Genomic DNA, 21881 nt, shown 5'->3' on the forward strand with positions numbered 1-21881 from the left:
GTTGAATTTAACTATTTTGAGTAGGTCAAATAAAAAAATGGATGGGTATGAATATTTAGTATGCTAACTCCAGTGGTCAAGAACTAATGCAAGAGTTATATAATGTGGATAACATTTTAGTCATAATCCTGGTAGTCAAAGAATAGTATGAACACACTAATGAGATTAACTAGTCTGGGTGAACCCATATAAATATGTGAATGGTGTTGAGTTTGCTTTGCCAAACCGTCCAGCCACCTTCCCATTCAAGCCCATCTCAGAATGACTGAATTACCCAGGAACCAATCACAACCCTTTAACCAGCATGGGGTGGGTTTTACATGATGAATGATAGACAGAGGAGGGTGGCAAGCAGTGCTGTTGAGTGTTGAGCAATGGTTGTGTTGATGGCTTTAAAGGGACACTTCACCGATTAGCATTAAGCTTTGTATCTTTAGAAAACCACTCATGTTTTTGAATGGTCATGCATCATTCCCTCAGTTTGCCTTGAGATGGGAGAATTACGGATTTCAATGATACCCATGAATAGGACTTCCTGCTTTCAATGATGCAAAATTATGATTTTTACATCATTGAAAGCAGAAAGTACAACATTGAAATCTGTTTATCTCCCATCTCAAGGCAAACTGAGGGAATGATGCACGACCATTCAAAAACATGACTGGTTTTCTAAAGATACAAAGCTTAATGCTAATCGGTGAAGTGTCCCTTTAATCTTAAATGACACAAATGTGTATTTTCTAAACTGCATCTACATCTTAACTGCATGACCTATTGTTTATAAGAAACATTTCTTCTCAGAGTTTAATTCACATCTAAGTTTAATTCCACTGCTGGTTTTGCTCCTTGAAAACTGGACAGCAGGAGGAAGAAGCTGATCCGTACTACTATACCGTGCAGCATTTCAACCCAACCCAAGCTGGGCCTCCTGCAGTGAGTCATACTGATCTCAAATAATAAAATGTGCTCTGATCTCAAAAGAAGAAGTGTTATTTTGGAAATCAGTGGTCACTCCTCTTTAGGTGCATTTTCTATGGAATCGAGTGCATCTAAACTGCATCTGAATCTTAACTGCATCTACAGTATAACTTGTGTTATAAGAAACATTTCTTCTCAGAGTTTAATTCACAAATATAAGTTTAATTCCACTGCTGGTTCTGCTCCTTGGAAACTGAACAGCAGGAGGAAGAAGCTGATCCGTACTACTATACCGTGCAGCATCTCAACCCAACCCAAGCTGGGCCTCCTGCAGTGAGTCATACTGATTACTTACTCAGAAGATCAAATGTGCTCTGATCTCAAAAGAAGACGTGCTATTTTGAGATCAGTGATCACTCCTCATATTTCTGTCCCCCTGTAAATGTTTGTCAGGGTAGTATTATTTATTGTCATTGTTACATGTTGTTTGTTTGTTTGTTTGTTCACAGAATAATCCTGAGGACACTGTGACCTACAGCACCATCACAGAGATAAGCTTATCTGACCAGAACAGCAGCAGACCAGCTGAAGGACCACTGGACCCCAGTGCTGTTTACGCTACCATCCAGTAGTGTGAGAGGACACAGGGCTACATTTTGGTGATCTAAAACGCATGGCCACTGGTGAATAGTTTAAACAAATGTCAAAGTTTGAACATCCAAAGGGAAAAAAATCCAGGTCCATGCACACAGGTCTCAAGGTTTGTCCACTCCACATTGGGTGTGGTTTAGTTAAGGTTATCAGACGTCCGGTGCATGGCGCAAGAAGGTGGGCCTTATGTTTCTTAATCAGTCATGAGTTTGTTTTGGACGTAACATCCTCTAAACCAATGAGAGTGATTCCCTGCTATTCCCTTTAACAGCAAGCAGCACATCGGTATTTTGATGGTCATCAACGCATATGAAGGGAATTTGCGTGCATGCGAGACTGTGCTTTACTGAAACCTAGCAGAGTATAGCCTACTACAGGCATCTACATTCATCTATTATTTGAATTCATTGGCAAAGTGAAAGTAACTTTACCATGGTCTCATAGTCAACAACAAAAGTTATATAAAGTAACTTTCACTGTCGAATACATAGCCTGAAAAAAAGCAACACTCACCCCAATAATGATTGAATAAAAAACCTAAGGACATTTATCCTGCAGATCCCTCCTTAGGTCGTTAATTGCCACTTGGCACATTTTTCAATAAAAGAGTCGGGCATGGCAAAAAATACAATAGTGTACAATAGCAATAAGCTTTGCATGCGTCGCGTTAGACTATCATGTTAAGGCCCACAGAGTTAATACAGACACAAGCATAGCCATATCCATATACCCAGGTTTATGCATGCAGGCTTGCACGTACATGCACACACACACACACACACACACACACACACACACACACACACACACACACACAGACTTCCCCTCGCAGCTCTTTCTGTGGCAAGCATTATGACAGACTGTGGGTGAGAAATGCGTCAGTGCACGCACAAATTCACACTCACTGCACACGCTCACACACACACTCACTCACTCCCTCATTCACACACACCTTTTGGATCCTTTAGTAAAACTTAAGTAAAAGTCTTTACCGGTATCGTTAAAGGTGTGAAAGCGGTGAAGACAAAAACGCCCAGCGTTGTCATATAAATGGGGTCTTAAAGTCTATTGGCCAGATTTCACCATCTGCACCTCTCTGATACACATGCACACAGGAGAAACACATAGGAACACACACACACACACACACACACACACACACACTGAGTACACTGAGCACAGAGGGTCACGCCGCTCCTTTACGATCTGTTTCGGAGCTCTCTTCGGGTCTAGCAGCCTTGGTGGGACTGGGTGAGTGTTTTGTTGTCTATGTGAAGCGTTTGTTCATCTGTATCCTGTCTAAATGTTATATGGGTACGCTGGCGAATACGCCACTCCATCCAGCATTTTGTTTTTGTTTGTCTGCAGCGCTTTGGGTGTGCATACAAAAATGTGCTTTATAAATAAAATGTGACTTGACTTGACTTATACATGGCCAAAAAGTCACTGATATAAAGGCTTGCACCATACAAGAAACATATAGACACATTACATACAAAAACAAATTGTAACATGATTCAGGAGAAAATAGCAGATATTAAAGAGGCGTCTTGTGTCTGCCAAGAATTGTAACATACTGTAAATATTGACATGGTTGATATATGGGTGTTTTAAACAGAATTTGCCATTGAGTTTCGCTCTACTTTTAGCAATTTGAGAATAAAGCCATTTCACAAGAAACTATATTACCAGCTTTTGGCCTATACATTGTCATGCTTTTACTGTCTTGTTATCGTCCAGCACTATTAACCTGTACTTTTTCACACATGACTTCCAAATTCTCAGGTCCTTAATGCTAATGTTAGAGCTCTCATATCAAGAATGATCGCACTCAGTTATTCACCCCACGAATCTATTAATAACCTGAGAAACCACAGTAGCAGCGTTTGCAGCCCCAGAACTATTTCCTCCAACTGCAGAGGCCTTGCATAGATGCACAGGGGTAGCATGACAGGTGTGAGGTGTCAAACCACGGCCAGGGAGGATGTCAGGGGTGAGATTATCAACACAGACTCAGAGGAGCCCATGTCTCCACCAATAACCAGTGGGGACTAGCTTTAGCTTTGGGTTTAGCTACCGATAGCTCCTCAACACAACAGGCATCTATGAAGGAAGTAGGCCTGTCTGACACCTTTTTTCAAGATGGCGGCCATCAAATAAAATATCCTATTTCATCAGCAATTCAATCAGCCATTGGAATGAATGGGAGAGGTACTTCCTCCTTCTGTCCAGTTAATACCTCCATGAGAGACACAGGCACACATGATGAGCAGGGTCCAGGGAGAGCTGGCAGGGTCATAACAATAACTACATGGTACGAATTATAATTACTGTTGATTTAATATCGCTATTTGGTTTTAGAACATGTAAACTGGTACGTTATCATTAAGACATACACACAGAGTTGTTAACACATTACACAGACTTGAAACAGATACAGAGAGACATTGTGTAGTCTGCTGGGTTTGACACGCTAATAAAAGACACTGCACTCTGAGTGACTTAAAAAGAGCTATATATACATGTATATAAATGCAATGTGGTGGTGTTGTTTAATTTAACCCCTTAAAGAGGAAGTCAAAGAGCAGAAGTGAGTGCCACACTGAGCGTGCTCACATCGTAACAGGCCCAGACCAGCTCCTCCTCTGCAGGCAAACAGATGAGGACAAGACAAGAACATACACACATCAATCATCAACAGAACCTGATGCAGTCGCCTACAAATGGCAACAGATTCTTGAGGAGATACAAACAGATGGTGTATACAAACTAGAAAAGCACTCCGAGAGCACAGACCTCTGTCAAGCGATGATCCAGACGACGATCCGGATCACTTCCAAAATTGAATGGTTTCTTTTCAGACCTTTCCTGAAAATTTCATCAAAATCCATCCATAGTTTTCTGAGTTATCTTGCTAACAAACAGACAAACAAAGATACAAACAAACAAACCCCGATGAAAACATAACCTCCTTGGCCTAGGTACTGTAATAAGCTATGAATCTGCAGGAGAGTAGTAATCAAGATTTGTTATTTGTAAAAGTTGTTTGCTTGTTATAAAACATATGGCTCTGTGTAAAAGTTGGTTGTCCAGCCTCAAGTTGCCTGGACTGTGCAACCGCAGCTCCTTACTTTCACATGCAACCGCAGTCCCTTACTTTCACATGCAACCGCAGTCCCTTACTTTCGCTTTCAGCTGGCCCTGCTCATAGTCAGCATGGCTGGTAATAATGTGGTATGAAATGTAGCCCATTGTGTATGAGGTAGACCTGCAGACTACTGCAGGTTATAGTTGAAAGACTGCAATAGCAGTCTTGCAATGTGGAATATTCCAGAGTTTGGGGCACACGCAAGTGTTCAGATTAGTTGTCTGTCAATCATTTTATGCGGATTTCACTGGAGCACATCTTGCACACAACTTGCTGCCTACTTTCATCAGGCCATGATATGTATAATATACTGTGTAACCATAGGGCAGGCTGTGTAGGCCTTTACTTGTATGTAGAAAATGGTAATGTTGACTATAGCACTTTGGAGATGTTGCCTGCTGTTAATCCTTCACCTCCACACCAAAAGCATTTTCATTGTGTACATGGGAGAGAAAGTTGCTATTTCCAACAGCCGAGTAAATTTGTCATAATATATCACAACTCTAGAGGGAGCTCTACAGTCGTCAAAAATACCCAACCTGCATAGTGTGGGCTACCTTCAACCTCAAGTGTCTCCAAAGAAACTGTCCCTGTAGTTAGTTCACTATAAGTCACTCTGAATACGTTTGTGAGTTAAATGACAGAGAATGTAATTAGGTCACAACCCATTAGTAATTTCGGAAAGTAATGGGTCGCTAGGATGCGTAGGCCAGAGATCCGGGCAGGGAACCACAGCAGGCGATGGTAGGGCAGTCATAGGGATGACGATGGCAATGACAGTCAGAGGGATGGAAATAATAGTCATGAGGGAGAGGGAAATATAGCTTTGGAAATCTAACTTATTTGTAAAGAAGAGAGAGAGCGAGAGAGAGAGAGAGAGAGAGAGAGAGCATAGGTTCATATTTTGTTGTTTGTCATATGTGTAATATTGAAGCAATAATGAAGCATTAAAATATATATTAATATATTTTTATTTGTATTTATTTTATTTTTTTGTCCTCATACAATTATATGATGCTCAGCTATTTCCATTAAGGTTTTTTAAATGCTCATACAGTATACACTATAATTATTCCCATAAACACACTCCTAAAATTGTTGAAAGCCTTCCCAGACAAATTGAAGCTGTTACAGCTGAAAATTGTGATATTGCTTAACAATGGGATGTCATTTCACTTCACTTTCAGCGACCAATATTTTTGGGGATATAGTGTACACATGTAGCCTGACGACGTCATACTAAACTTCGGTCTGGCATCCAGGCTAGTAATGTACCAATGTGACCAATTGCTGATGGATTGCACACCCGCCAGATGGCGCCACATCTTTAATGCTAAGGGTAATTTGTGAACAGAGACTTTAGACCTAAGGGGCAACAGTCACGTAAGGATTTTATTGTCTAAATATGGTCCAAATAATTATAACGATGTGTTTATTTGTAACCTAACTTACCAGGGAATGTTATGTTATTTGATGTTATGTTACAATCATTTGTATATTTCCATTTAAGAAGTGACTAAATCGTACATTTTTGAGGTGTTGTCCTACGAAAATCAGCATCCAGGAATATAATTTGGACATAAACATCCAGGGATATAATTTGGACATATTGAGGCGATGTGAAGTGACTTCTTTTAGTTTCGAACATAGTGGCCTACTTACTACTCACTTCTTATGGAGAGACATGCTCACCTAGCCAATTCTCTCAGACCTGGCACGGTGTGCATCCTATGGCGTCATACGACGGAGGGAGGCTGTCTCAAGTCATCGCTTGTCACGCTTGCCTGAACCGCTCTCCCACTTGAGAGAGCTGGTCGAGTCTCAACTCCCGACTTACAGGATAATCATGAGTGTAACTTTATTTGAAAACGTAAGAAAAAGTAGATGCAGGTGTCCTGATAACCAGGGAAAATGTGAAAACTGAAGAAGTGCCTTAAAGTCAGAAAGTGGTACTTCGCCGTATAGCCAGCGCAACTCACTGAAGAGGAGGCAGGTGTAGCTTTCTCGGGATATGCTGCTTGACATGGCCAGAGCCGATGGTTTACTTTGCAGACGCAACGTGAAACTGGACTCTTTTCTGAAGAGAAACACCGAACGCGATGTTTACGAGCGGATTCGTGCCTATGAACCTTGCGTTGTGGTCTCGGAATCCATCAACAAGGTGTTTATGCACGTAGTGTTGAGTGATGACAGCATCTACCTGACGGAGTATCCACCGCGCACCATCCAACAGGCGGTCTGTTTCAGAGACATTACTGACGTTGAGTTGGTAAGTTTTTTATGACGGATATCATTATGGGTTTTGCTTACTTTATTAAGCAGACTTTTATATGCAAAGTGAGTTACGACATCGACAATACGACAATTGACATCCTTTGACAAGAATAAGTCATTAAACAGTTGTCATACTGTAAGCATGCATGTAATCAAGTAATATATCACGGGTGTCAAAATTAAACTCAGAGAAACTGCAGTGTTCAGAATTTCTGAAAGTGCAACTGTGTGTGTGTGTGTGTGTGTGTGTGTGTGTGTGTGTGTGTGTGTGTGTGTGTGTGTGTGTGTGTGTGTGTGTGTGTGTGTGTGTGTGTGTGCGTGCGTGCAGCCTTTGTGCAATTGTCCCTCTCCTCCCATTTGTCTTCAAAAAGTGAAATCTAGTGTGTGTGTGTGTGTGTGTGTGTGTGTGTGTGTGTGTGTGTGTGTGTGTGTGTGTGTGTGTGTGTGTGTGGTCAGGTGTGATTCTCAGTCATCAGTCAGACAGACACAAACCCATGTGCACACTTATAAAAAGATCAAAAGCAACAGTATTCCCTCAGACTTCGCATCAGCTTAATTCATCTCCCTTGCTTGACTGAGAGCCATGTCTCTGTAAAGGTCAGGACTTGTGTAACCCACGGCGATGTAAACTGTCCTCTTCCGCCTCCCAGACGGGCCTCGCTAATTATAGTGCCGAACGTGCTTTGTGATCCCGGTGCGTCAAACTCAATTAGGGAGCCAGCATGGCAGGTGGCTTTTGTAACCTTTGCCAGTGATTTGGAAAGCTCCCAAAGAGGAAACGTACACTCATAGAGACATCCAGAGAGATGTAATAATAGATGCATTGTTGTTCACACATTCGTTTTTTGTGCGTTTTCATTTATTTCCTCTGGCTATTAATTACTATACTTATAATGAGTTTCAAACAAAACAGTTATGTCTAAAAATGTAGGCCTGGGGTACAGTAGATTTTGAATTGAAGGAATTTCAGTCCCCAGTGCCTGTTGCATTATACTGACTAACCAGTGTATTGATGATCGACTATAGGAATTCCCTGCCATGCCTAGAAGACTATGAACTTCCTACTGGCTCTTCCCTTTTCCTTTAACAAATTGTCTGAAGTGATGTAAGCCTACATTCTTGTTTTTGGTCTGAATCCATAGTGAAGTCCAACTTGATTTCAAAGTTAATGCAAATGGTATTCACACACACACACACACACACACACACACACACACACACACACACACACACACTGTTTTGATGGGCTTCAGCCGTGTATGGCCTACGCCTTATTCTGCTCCCTGGACACATCACCCCACCCAAATAGTTTTCACTCTGATGCAATGTTCTCACACACACACACACACACGCACGCACACGCACGCACGCACGCACACACACACACACACACACACAACAAAACAAAACAATTCAATCATATAGCGGCAATAGAATAAAATAAAATTGAGAGCTGGTGCACAACTGCCAGTATCCAGCCCTTTGGGCAGTTTGTCCGTAAACTTGTTATATTAATATTATATTATGTCAGTTTGAAGTATATCAACTTGAGGCTCCGGCAAGCTCATGATATAGTTCAATTCATAGTGCACATTTGTAATGTGGAAGATGTGGAGGGTATTGAGGTGGAAATGGAGAGAAATGCTAATCCATAAACATCACTGAGAACTAGCAGTGCACTTCACCAGTTGGAAATAAACCCTTCCTGTAGCCTCTCATGGAGCACTCCTTCTCGTAGGGTGTAGTCACACTCACACACACATTTGATCTGGGCCCGAGTCCACATGAAGCATTAGTCTGGTTCATTTTGATGATATGAACAACACACAGTTTTCTGAACTTGGGATTGTACAGACCAGCAAAATGGATGTGTGTTCAGCACTACACCTTTAAACACCAGTCCTCTCCGAACTAAATAAGCCATGTTCTGTGTTTGCTGGTAGGATGTTAACTCCAGCACTCTTGTCACATTTAGGATTTTTATATTTTATATTTATTTTGTTTTATATGTCATCCTCCTATTGTGACAGACTTCATCTGACAGGAGTGCTGTGCTTCTCATGCACTAGGCACGCTCACCAATCAGAGGAACTCCTTCAAGTGAAGTATTGAACCGAAGCTTTGCTTTTAAAAATGACATCGCCGATCAAATCGCAATATCGTGATCCGTTACTTTAACCAAATCGTCCCGTCTTACTAACAGTCACCCAAGAAATAACCCAGGACACCTCTCCCACAACATGGATTAAATGAATGAGACCTCATCAGTCTACAGCTTGTCTTATTTATCACAGCAGAAGAAACACATTATTGAGGCTACACTTATTTAGCGCTATGACGACAGTGACCTACGATGGACAATATTTTGGTTTGAAAAAGTGCTGGTTACGAAGATGGCGTCTCATGTAGGCCACTGCCTGTCATGGTGCTATTAAGGACTACATGTAACATGTTAGGAAATTCTAAAGCAAGTGTATTTCTTGTTTACTGCTTCCAGAATTCATCCACTGCAGTGTGTGTGTGTGTGTGTGTGTGTGTGTGTGTGTGTGTGTGTGTCTGGTTGTCTGATAGCTTGTTTACTCGTGTAAATGCCAAGAGAGCTCCGCTAGAACGTTTGGCTTGTGCTTCCTACATCAGTGCCTAAAGGAGATGATGTCACAGGATTCTGGACAGGCTTGGTCTTGTACTGACGGACAGACTGGCTGTCTGGATGGCGTTTTATCAGGGCCTGGAATTCCAGTTATTCTATGAGATAATCAGAGGTCATTCACTTTCTTAAAAATATCCAAAGGATGACGCATGCAAAAGATGATATGCCTAGACACAAAGCAATCCCCTGAGCTCAAATTATCAAAAAAATGATGACATGGTCTTGTTCGGATGGTTTGGTTGCTGAAGTCGGTTGCTGTGGCTTTCTGCTGTGTGTCCTTGCTTAAAGGAAGCCATCACCATCATTGTTGCCTGTTAGTGTTATACAGTCAAGCAACCGCAGTGCCTACAGGGGAAAATGACTGGCTCTCTCAGACAGGCTGATATTGTAACTGGGCCTAGAATTCCAGTCATTCTATGAAATGGCCAGAGGCTATGCTATGGACAAAAGCACATAATAAGAGACACACTGTCTTGAGAAACATCTTGGTAGTAGCCTTTAGAGGAAGGAAAAGCAAGTAGGCCTAAACTATATAAAATGTAGAGTAGACAGGATCAAAAAGAAGATGGAACTTAATTTTAAACTAAATCAATTTTGTTGTTTGGGTGTTTCCCAACATCTGGTCCTTGCTGATCACACTCTTCCAGGAACTTCCACCATCCTGGTATTGTACAGAAATGTTTTTATATAGATGACATGTTAATGTTGTGTATTTCCTGTCAACCATAACTGCCACAGTGTCTAAAGGGTTATGACGTCTTAGCTACATCTTTCTCTCTCACACACAGACTGGTATTGTTTCTGGGTCTGGAATTCCACTCATGCCCAAGAATGTGCATGGTGCACAGGAGGACAAAAATCTCTCAGTGGTTCAGCCTGTCTGAGGGAGCCAGTCATTTCCCTCATTCCCCGAATGTGGTTCGGTGCTGTAGCCAGTTCAGCCACAGCATCCCGATCTTACAGATGCTTTCTCCAACGTGACAAATTACACAAATGCTTTTATTGGTACTGCTAGGTTACAAGCACATGACTGCTGTTATGATATCACCTGATATACCAGATAGGCTATATCTGTTGTGAATAATAATAATCATCTTCATTTATGGAGCTCTTTTCTAAACAAAGTTACAAAATGCTTTAGTTTATAGATATAAAATAAATACACATATCAAAATGGAAACTTCTAAAAACAATACAAATAAGACCCTTTAATCTTTGGCAAGAATATTGGAAAGGTGCCTTTAAATAGCAAAAAAACTACAGGAATTAGAAAGTATATAGAAGGCAAAAATGAAACTTAAATAAACTCTTTAGAGGCTTTGAGGTAATGTAAGTACAAGAGTATGGTGTACACTGCCTTATTAGTTTCCACTGAGATCAGTGAAAGTTCCTCAGGAGTTCCTTTCTCCAGATGGGTGGATTAAGTCTGAGTCTTACCTAACCCAACTCACATGCCATTCAGCGGCCCATGCCTGACGTAGTCTGAGTTGGACTAAGACAAGGATGGGTCGTCATTGTTGACGTCATGCCAACAGATGGGGATACACATGGGTAGGAGCAGGGCTTCACTTCACTCACACCGAATTAGAGTTGGACTGTGACTAAATGAAAGACGATAGAAAAGGCTACTCTTTGCATAAGTTAATTTTATTGCACTGAAATCACAATTAAATTAATTTATACAAAGTGCAGCCTCTCTCCCTTCCCATGGTCCCTTCTATGCCAACAGAGGGATGATGAAGCAGAGGATTGGGATGGGGAGGATCCCATGCTTAGAATGGACATTTGTTATTCTGCAATTATTTGTTCACGCTTGGTGACCTAAAATAACCTATTAAACGTTTTCGGAATTATATATTCTAAAATGGATCCAGTCTACAGAATCATCATTGTGTGTGTGTGTGTGTGTGTGTGTGTGTGTGTGTGTGTGTGTAGCACATGAGAGACTGGTGGAATCCAGGGAAAGCCCCATTTCCAGAAAGTGACAGCACATCTGTGCAGAAGAACAGTGTGTTCCATCACATTCATCACTTCCTGCTATTGGCCCGTTTGTCGCCATAGACACAGGGCCAAGGACAAGTATAGCAAGTAGTATTTGAATAACTGTACTATTCAAACTATTGAATATATGCTGTTTATCAACTATGTATATCAATGATAATATATTATGTTTTTCAATGGCTTAATCCCCAGAGGAAAGAATACTCTTTTCTGATAGGGTGGTAAAGGGACTATTCATTCTGTATCAGGACACCTCTGAGGTACATCTGGTAGAAAGAGTTTAATCACTGTTCCATATCAATGCTCCTTTGAATGGTAACGGAGACGGTTGAAAAGGATCTTTGATGGTAACTTTAAAAAGTGGGAGGTGGAATCAGGAAGTGACCATGGGTCGGAATGGAATCTGGGTCCCTATGGTTACTTGGTTTATGGCGTTCCCTCATCTCACTGTGTTCTAAATGGTTTGTGTTCCATCCATCCGTTCTCCCGAAAGGTGAATGACTTTCCAGACTTCCTCAGTGGCCGGGAACGGGAGCGCTCGCAGCACATCCGCGTCGTTTTCAGAACCACAAAGCATGCTGGGAAGAAAGGCCTTAGGCTCCGGGGACGGAGGGCGACCAATCCAGAGTCGGCCAGAGCCCCATCTCAACAACAGCCATGGAGCCTCTCCCCCTCTATGGAAGGTAGGCTACGCCAACACAAACCCATTATCAGAGACGTGGTGTATACACTGTGCAGAGTGCACTTATCAGATAAATTGGTCAATGTTCAATTAAAATACTCGTAAAATATTATATTTAGTTTTGTACTTTTGTAATATGTATTCAATTAAAAGCAAATTAATGAATTTGTATGTGTTGGTTGATATAGCCAGACTTATTAGAACACACAACCAGTCTCCATGGTGGAAGTGATGTTAGGTAACTTGGCAATTCAGTCATAAAAAAGGCTGAATTTTTTAACAAAATTTATTATTTTAGTAATTAATTGTTAAGTTTAGCAAGTAATTGTTAACTTATAAATAACTTTCCAATGCATCTGATAAAAAAGACATCTGATTAGGTAGGGCTTGATGCTTGAGTAACTGTTCAAGTTCTGAACTCCAAGCTGGCCAAATGTATGTTCCCTGTGCATGCCCAGCGCAGTGTAATAAGCTGTGGAGATCTTGTTACATGTAACAGCATGTTGCTCTGTCAAGTCAAGTCAAGAGGTACAGGCTTATCTGGATGCGCTTGACTATTACCTTAGAGATACTCTCCGCTCTGTGGTATGTGTGTGTGTGTGTGTGTGTGTGTGTGTGTGTGTGTGTGTGTGTGTGTATGTGTGGGGAGGGGGTTTGTGTGTGTGTGAGAGAGATAGAGTCTGCATTAATGAATGCCAACAGCATGTATTTTTGCGATATTGTGTAGATTTATTTATAAGTTGGTAAGTGTGTGTGTGTGTGTGTGTGTGTGTGTGTGTGTGTGTGCGCGCGTGTGTGTGTGCAGTACATGCGTGCCTGTGCATCCGCGTGCATACATATAGCTCAGCATAGAAAAGCAGCTTAGTGGAGTGTGAGGATCAGGCACTGTTAAATCACCCAGACTATGTATGGCAGCACAGGCGCAGACAAGGCTATTTCCGACAGGTTCAACATTCTCCTTACGTGCTCCTTTGAAGAGGGTGTGTGTGTTGTGTTCAATCCATATGCCAGCAGTGGAAGAACTTGAATGTACAGTATGTGACACTATGGAGTTGTATGTTTGACAAAATTAATTGTTGAGAGCTACTGGTGTTTTATGCTGAATAAATGTTCATTCTTAAGGCTCTTTTCAACTCCCTTGCCTTCTCGGTTTGTGGACTGTAAATTTTATTTACCAAGTGACTGTTATCACATTGATGAAAAATCTTCTTTGTAAACTTTATGAGTAAAGGATATAGCACTCGCAGGCATTTATTTAAAAAAAAAAACAAAGGCTCTGGCGCTTCAGGCCAGAGCTCTTCTTCAGTGTGGTTTTGGCGATTTCCTGTACAAATTTTCCTTGAACATTGTTGGAGAGCTACTCAGCAACAGGTGGGGAGCTACTGGTAGCTCACAAGCTTTACCTGTCAGAGAGCACTGGTGTGGAGTATGCACCCTCAAAACAACACGATACAGGGATGTGTTAAAGCAGATATTGTTTAACAAATAACAAAAGCAATGTGTTGGAAACAACACAAACTATGTTGTCCCTAATGTTGTTTTCAACACATTCATATTTTAAGAGTGTACTGTATGTACAGTAGGTCTCAGGTGTGGAGCTACAGGTGCAGTATATCTATAGTATGATGCCTGTCAGAGAGAGCTGGTGTAGAGTATAGACTATATGTAGGTCCCAGGTGGGGGGCTACAGGTGTGTCTATATAGCTATACTTGCAGAGAGGACTGGTGTAGAGTATAGGCTATATGAAGGTCCCAGGTGGGGGGCTATAGGTGTATCTATATAGCTACTGTATACTTGCAGAGAGGACTGGTGTAGAGTATAGGCTATATGAAGGTCCCAGGTGGGGGGCTACAGGTGTATCTATATAGCTACTGTATACTTGCAGAGAGGACTGGTGTAGAGTAGGCTGTATGTAGGTCCCAGGTGGCCGGCAGGGTTTTAGGTGGCCGAAGGGAAGTTATCGGACACCCCAGTGGGAGTACTGTGTGGGGCCAGACTGTGTGAAGTGAAGAGGTCTCAGATTCCCAGGTTGGGGATGAAGAGTGTGTTTCAAAAGAAGAGTGTGTTTCTGTGAGGAGAATGTTTTGATGAGGAGTGTGTTTCTGTGAGGAGAGTGTTTTTATGAAGAGTGTGTTTTGATAAGGAGTGTGTTTCTGTGAGGACTGTGTTTCTATGAAGAGTATGTTTCTGTGAGGAGGGTGCTTCTAGTAAGGGATTTAGGGAGTGTTCTGAAAGAAACTAGATGCACCACATAGCGGTACACAATATGACCGCCGCTCAGTTCTGCACATTCTCTCCAAAACGAATTACGCTTGTCAACTTTCCTGTATCTCCGATTTGTGCAATATACTGTATGTATATATCTCCTTCTCTTGCAGCTCATGTGTATATGAGTGTGTGCATGTGTGAGTTTGCTTGTATAAAGATGTGTGTGTGTCTGTCTGAGTGTGTGTGAATGTGCATGTGTGCGTGTGTGTGTGTGGAATCCGTGGAAGTGTGTTTATCTGTGCTTGTGAATCTGTTGATATGTGTGTGTGTGAACTTGGTTACTTTTTAAACTGAGCCCCCTGCCGGCTCAACATAAAAATGGAAATCGGTTTTGCCAATAGCCTACTCACTATATTGGAATTTAACAGTTACGCCATTTTGACAGTAACGTCAACAATATATAGAAGACATCACAACCTGCAAAAAGTAATTTCAGGGAGGTATCTAAAAATACTTTAACCTACTGAGATACTGAGATACTGAAATACAGATGAATAGCCTCTGTTTGTTCAATAATGTCTAGTCAGTATACCAAATAAGAGAGGCCTATAGATAGAAACTGTGGTAATAAAATATGAAGATTTTGGTAGTTTGGGCTTTTCGTGTATCCTTCTATTGTAGCCATTTAGCCATCTACTTTAGGCCTGAATTATATGCCAATGAAATTACACTTGTTAAACTCACCTCAATAAATATTTTGCAATCATTTAATCCACCATGGGCAATGCTAAAATTACTGTTACAAACCAGCGGCAGAGTTGGCGGTCCAACGCGGGTACCCACCAGTGGCCCGCTGGAGTTTTGCTCATCAGTTCTCTGGCGGTCCACCGGCGGCTCAGAGGTGGCTCCAGATAAAGGGCCACCCTTTTGCCGCTTACTACCCACCAGCTTCTAATTGGCCTTATTTATGGCCATAATAATGAAAATGATGTACTAAAATAGCAATAATACATTATAACACTTTCCATTTGCCCTCAATCAGAACAATTTACAATTATTTACAGGGCTTACCAAAGTTACCAAATTTACTAAGGTGAAGACAGTGCCTGCTGATGAGAAACCTATAAATGTATTCTGTAATTTAATAATCCAATATAAAAACATTTATCCTCAGCAACTATCACACAGACTCACCACACATAGTATTAGGTTCAATACATTTTGTTTATTTATTTATTTTACATGCTTTTGTTTATTTATTTTACATGCTCATTTACATGCTTTATTTATTGTACATGCTTAAACAATTTATTAAAATTATTTTTAATAATGATATTATGCAACACACTCTTCAGATGTAAGGACTTAAAAGCCACCTTTCCTGCTGCACCAGTCTAATTAATTTGGAGCGCCAGGGACCTCCTCAAAGCCCGGCCCAGCATCCTCTTAAACAGCATCTTTGGTGGTGTTTCCTCCCAAAATAGCAAAATTGAGCTGAATTTACTACCTTTTCACTACCATCAACATGTTTTCTACTAGCCTACAAAAGCAAAAGGTGAAGAGTAATGTAATGCAATACCTTTCCAAAACACAATAACACAGAACAACAGGATTTAACAATGAACAAAGCTACTGGCATTTGAACAGGGGTGTGTAGGCTGTCAATAGGCACTGTATTTACCGGCATGGCTGGAGTTGATGAAGCTTGCTGGGTGGTGGTGCTGGCAAAGGTGTAGTGGTCTGACTGGCAAACTCTGTTGAACAGATTGGTTTAGTGAGATGATTACTGCAATGGTATGACACCTGGCACATGCTAACTAAAGTACAAACACTTCTAAAGGATATTTCCACTTATTTTCAGACAAACCAAGCAATGGACCACATGTACAGACTCTACAAATATTAACCATGATATCATTTTTTTTATTTAAATGACTTGAAAGAGATCGTCAGGTAATAAATGCACCATACAGTAGTGGCCAGTTAATTCATTCAGATGCTGTTACATGCTAACTAGCGCCTAGAGTACAAACACTTCCAAAGGATATTTCTACTTAATTCTCAGACAAACCAGGCTAGGGACCACATGTACAGACTCTATAAATACTAACCATGATGTCAGTTTTTTATTCAAATAACTTGAAAGAGATCGTCAGGTATAAATGCACCATGCTAGTGGCTAGTTCATTCATTCACATGCTGTTACGCTAACTGGTGCCTAGAGTACAAACACTACTAAAGGATATTTCCACTTAATTTTCAGACAAACCAAGCTAGGGACCACATGTACAGACTCTATAAATACTAACCATGAGGTCCGGTTGTACAGACTCTATAAATACTAACCATGAGGTCCGGTTTTTATTTAAATTACTTGAAAGAGAAAGAGATTCAGGTATAAATGCACCATGCCAGTTCATTAATTCAGATGCTGTTACATGCTAACTAGCGCCTAAAGTAAACACTTCTAAAGGATATTTCCACTTAATTTTCGGGCAAACCAAGCTAGGGACCACATGTACAGACTCTATAAATACATTTTGGAAACAGGCGTTCGCTTTAAATACAGTTTTTAAAATGAAAATAGTAGAGATATAGAGAAGGGATGTTTTACTTACCTAGTCCTAAGCCTGCGACTGGTGGTTTGAGTAGCAGGCCTACTGACATTGTAGGCTTTGCTTGATTACGTTTCTAAACGTAAAGACATTTACCAACTTCTTTATAAGTCTGACGGTTACACAGTTACGTGCAAGAACAACAAGTCACGTAAGAGATGAAATCGTTTAGCTTACTGCAACATGAGAAATCAAGTAGTGTGAAACTAGCGACAGTAACGAAAATTCCAATATGGCCGCCATTCGGAACTGAGAAATCGAGAAATCACAACTCCATCTTCTTCGTTTGTCTTCTTCTATCTGATCTGATCTATCATTCACTCAGCAGCGCCAGCGCCACACACCAGTGGCAGCAGGCTGCAGTGTTTTAACGTTGTTGCATTAGTTCTGCTTTTGACGTTCTCGTATAAAATCGTAATAAATACATAATTGTTTTATTTGGTAACCACAGGGTAGCCACTGGGGTGGCCAGTGACACAGCTACATGGGGCACGGGCCATCCAAGGCTTCAGTGTAGAACAGCCCCTTGAGGGACCATTCACTAAATGCACACATAAATACATTTATTATAGCCCCCCATGGATGAAATTCCACAAAACTTGGCATACTCCCAGAGGGTGTCAGGTTAATCACACACATGAAAGTTGGTGCAGTTCATAGCATCTCATCTGAAGATAGGGGCAATTAAAGCAATATTACATTACATTTTCAATTTTTACCATGGGGGTGCAAATCACAAATTACTGGTTATAAGCTAAGTTGATGCGAGCTCTTGAGACCAACATACCATAAAAAATTTGTCATCCTCGGTGCCACGGTTCAGGCAGTTATGTAGGAAAAACTGCAATTTTTGGGCTTCGGGCGGGGGCCGCGCGGGGGGGGAGTGACCCCCGGGGACGAAACGAAATTTTTCCGTACAAGTCTACTGGGGCTACATGCCCACCAAGTTTCATGTGCCCCGGTGTTACGATGTCCTGGGAATCGTTGACCAAAATTCAGAACCGATGACGGAAAAAAAAAAAAAAAAAAAAAAAAAAAACTTTGACAACAACTATATGACCGCTTCGCTATGCTAGCGGCGGTCATAATGAGGAGAAGGAATGTGTGTTTGTCTGCCTGTCTGTGGATGTTTGTTTGTGTGTGTGTGTGTGTGTGGGGGGGGGGGGCTGAATAATGGGAGGAATAGAATGCCCAGGTACAAAGAGAGAAAGAAAGAAAGAGGAAAAGATATTCAGGTGGTCCCATTTTTAATGTTACACTCTTCTCTCTGTCCATCTCTCTCTCTGTCCATCCCTCTCTCTTATCCCTCCGTCTCTGGCAGGTATAGGTGGAGTGCTCTTGTCCACTCTCTCTGCTCCTCCTGAGACTACTGACTGGAGAATCTCCTCTTCGTCCAGGTACAGATGCACGCACGCACACACACACACACACACACACACACACACACACACACACACACACGCATACACACACACACGCATACACATACTCTCTCTCTCTCTCTCTCTCTCTCTCTCTCTCTCTCTCTCTCTCTCTCTCTCTCTCACACACACACTCCACACACACATTTCCACAAACTCTTTCAAGCCTTCACAATGTCTACACAAAGATTTTACACATACACACAAATCTATACATATCACTCAAGACACACACACACAGACGCGGACACACACACACACACACACACACACACACTGGGCTCACACAAACAAGCGCTATCTCTTATCTCAAACAGCTTTAACAGTCATTAGCTGCCATCCATCATGGCTGGCACAATATAAAGTGTGACAGTGCCCACGTCATGTGGCTCAGCTGCCATGGCTCCTCTGTTATCAGCGCCGTTGCCTAACACGCTAATGACCCGCGGCTCCAGCCACGGACAGGAAGCCTGTCTGAAGTCCTTACGCAGACCTGTGTGTGTGTGTTTGTGTCTCTGTAGGTGTGTGTGTGTGTGTGTGTATGTGTGCGTGTGCGTGTCATTGTCTGTGCGTGCGTGCATGAAAGAGAGAGAGAGAGAGAGAGCACCAGACACCACAGATTACTGTTGGCACTGCAGGCTCCTTTGTGTTTGAACAAGAGAAGGGACAAGCTTTTAATTGCTTCCCTTTTGGCACTGATAGAACAGTGGAAGTCTCTGCTGTCATAGATTGGAGGATGTCTCTCTGAGGTTGTCAGTCGCTTGTCAGCCTCAAATGGTTTACCAGTGTTTGCCACAGGCAGAGCTGTTGGCTGTGTTGTTTTATGGACAGGGGCACAGTCCCTCGTAACTTCTGAGGCTGTGTGTGTGTGTGTGTGTGTGTGTGTGTGTGTGTGTGTGTGTGTGTGTGTGTGTGTGTGTGTGTGTGCACTTACCTGACTACAGACTGATTTACATCCATAGGTCTGTGCATAGATAAATTCATCACTGTGAGTGCTTCAGTGTGTGTACACTCAAGTGTCTCTTGCTTTCTGTACCACATCTGTACAGTTCCCTTGCAGTGTTTCCCCCGCCACTCTCTACGCTCTGTAGACCTGGTCACAGGCCTATAAAACTTGTTATATAGGCTGTCCCCCCTGGTGCCAGCTGGTGCAGGCTTGCTTCTGGTTCAGATGTGGCTGACAGTCAGCTCTTTACATTTACATTTATTTGTCTAGCTAGCAGACGCTGTTATCCAAAATAATAGGAATAAAACTCAAGTTACTGTACTTTCCCAATTATTAGCCACGGCTTATACATTTGCAAACTTTCTTCAGCTATGATGTTACTGTAATACACGGGAGCAGTAAATATGGTATTAATATGGTTTAGTTTCTTTTTAACTTGCATAAAACACTCAACACTGCGGCTTATGCACAATGGGGCTAATACACAGGAAATTACTGTATGATACAGAGGAAACACATAGGTAGCAATTAATACCAGAACAGTCCAGATCTACAACAAGTCCACAATAACAAGATGAGAGTGCAGACGTTTTAAGTGCTAGTCAAAGTGCAGAAGAAGGAAGATTCAAAGCTCTGTTGATGTGGCTCCTTGTCTCCTTTGCACAGCGGCGGAGGGGCCCACGTCTCTTTACAGGGCTGTAATGTTGTCTTTATGGCTGCAGTATAAGACGCTGGTGTGGTCTCTGTAGTGATGCTGCTTGTCACCTTGACTCCCAGTGGGAGGAAGCGGTAACCGTCGGCGGGGGAGGGTTGTCCTGGAGATGGAACAGGGGCCCAGGAATGCTGAAGCTGCGGAATGTTTTTACACTATTTTTAATAGTGTACCTGGTTTGTCTGTGTGTGTGTGTGTGTGTGTGTGTGTGTGTGTGTGTGTGTGTGTGTGTGTGTGTGTGTGTGTGTGTGTGTGTGTGTGTGTGTTTGTGTGTGTGTGTGTGTGTGATGAATACAATGTCTGAAAGAGAGAGAGAGAGAGAGAGAAAGAGAGAGAGAGAAAGAGAGAAAGTCATCATCAACTTTATTGCCAGGCTCCATTCAGAAGACACAGACAACAGAGACATGGTATGCAACATACATTTATCCAGGTGGTTCCTTTTTCGTCTCTCTCCCTCTCTCTCTCTTTCTCTCTCTCTTTCACTCTCTCTTCCTCTCTCTGTCTCTTCCTCTCTCTTTCTCAAATTCAAATTCAAAGGAGCTTTATTGGCATGACTCAAATAAGCAGTGTTGCCAAAGCTGACATATTACAAAACAAACAGATACAATATCTGTTCGGGGTGGAGTGAAAACAAATGAAACTTATAGGAACTATTTTCAAAATAGGTAAATGAAACCTAGATTTGAAAGGAAACTTAAATAATTAGAAATTATTTCTCTCTCTCTCTGCGTGATTGGAGTTTGCCGTAAACAAGCCTCTGTGTACAGCTGCTGTCCAGATGCGTGACACATGAAGCTGCTGTGGGGGATATGGAGCATTAAAGCCCATCCAAGTGATGTTAACAGCTCTCGTAAAATTCCATCAGGGCAACTTCTACAGAAGCTCATCCTCCCCACTACCATTAATGTCATATATTATGGCCAAAATGATTGGTTAATATACTGATTAGTGATAAATAGTGTGTGTGTGTGTGTGTGTGTGTGTGTGTGTGTGTGTGTGTGTGTGTGTGTGTGTGTGTGTGTGTGTGTGTGTGTGTGTGTGTGTGTGTGTGTGTGTGTGTGTGTGTGTGTGTGTGTGTGTCAACAGTGTTTGTTTGAAGGCAAGCAAGAGTTCCACTGTGACCAGCTGTATTTAACATGCCATTACAGTTAGAAGACCCCTCATTATGCTCCCTGTGGTGGCTAACATGGAGCCAAACATAATGCTTGAGTGTGTGTTATAGACAGCATGCCGGTATTCTGGTAGCAGAGGCGTGACATTTAACATGGCGTTTAATGCTGTATTCAAGGCCACTTTGAGCTCAGACAATTGCACTAAAACAGCACTTTGAGTCAGAGCTCTGACTCACAAACTCAGAGAAGAAAATATCCCTGGTTTATTGATGCACATCACTCTCTCTCTCTCTCTCTCTCTCTCTCTCTCTCTCTCTGTGTGTGTGTTAGAGAGAGAGAGGTAGAGGAATAGCATCAGGCTTCTTCGGGTTTCACATGATTTTTTAATGCTACTGTGTCCAGAGAATGAGAATGATGGTGTGTGCTGTTCTGCACTGTCCTCCTAACACACATCCTTACACACGCATTCAGATAGACATCCATACACTCATTTAAAAAGACATCCACACTCTCTCTCACTTTCTCCCTCTCTCACACACACA

General features: G+C 41.9%; 1 protein-coding gene across 1 annotated transcript in view; it reads left to right on the forward strand.

The window, feature by feature from the left end:
* Positions 1 to 6543: 6543 nt before the first annotated feature.
* The window catches only part of c17h12orf56 (chromosome 17 C12orf56 homolog), a 27996-nt gene continuing 12658 nt past the window's right edge, over positions 6544 to 21881 (forward strand). The window contains exons 1-3 of the mRNA XM_062517461.1: positions 6544 to 6986; positions 12136 to 12325; positions 18470 to 18545. Coding sequence (XP_062373445.1) covers positions 6729 to 6986; positions 12136 to 12325; positions 18470 to 18545 — 524 coding nt within the window. The 5' untranslated portion in view covers positions 6544 to 6728. The remainder of the gene's footprint in view (positions 6987 to 12135; positions 12326 to 18469; positions 18546 to 21881) is intronic.

This window comes from Sardina pilchardus, chromosome 17 (assembly GCF_963854185.1).
Source record: "Sardina pilchardus chromosome 17, fSarPil1.1, whole genome shotgun sequence".
NCBI classification, from domain to species: Eukaryota; Metazoa; Chordata; class Actinopteri; order Clupeiformes; family Clupeidae; genus Sardina; species Sardina pilchardus.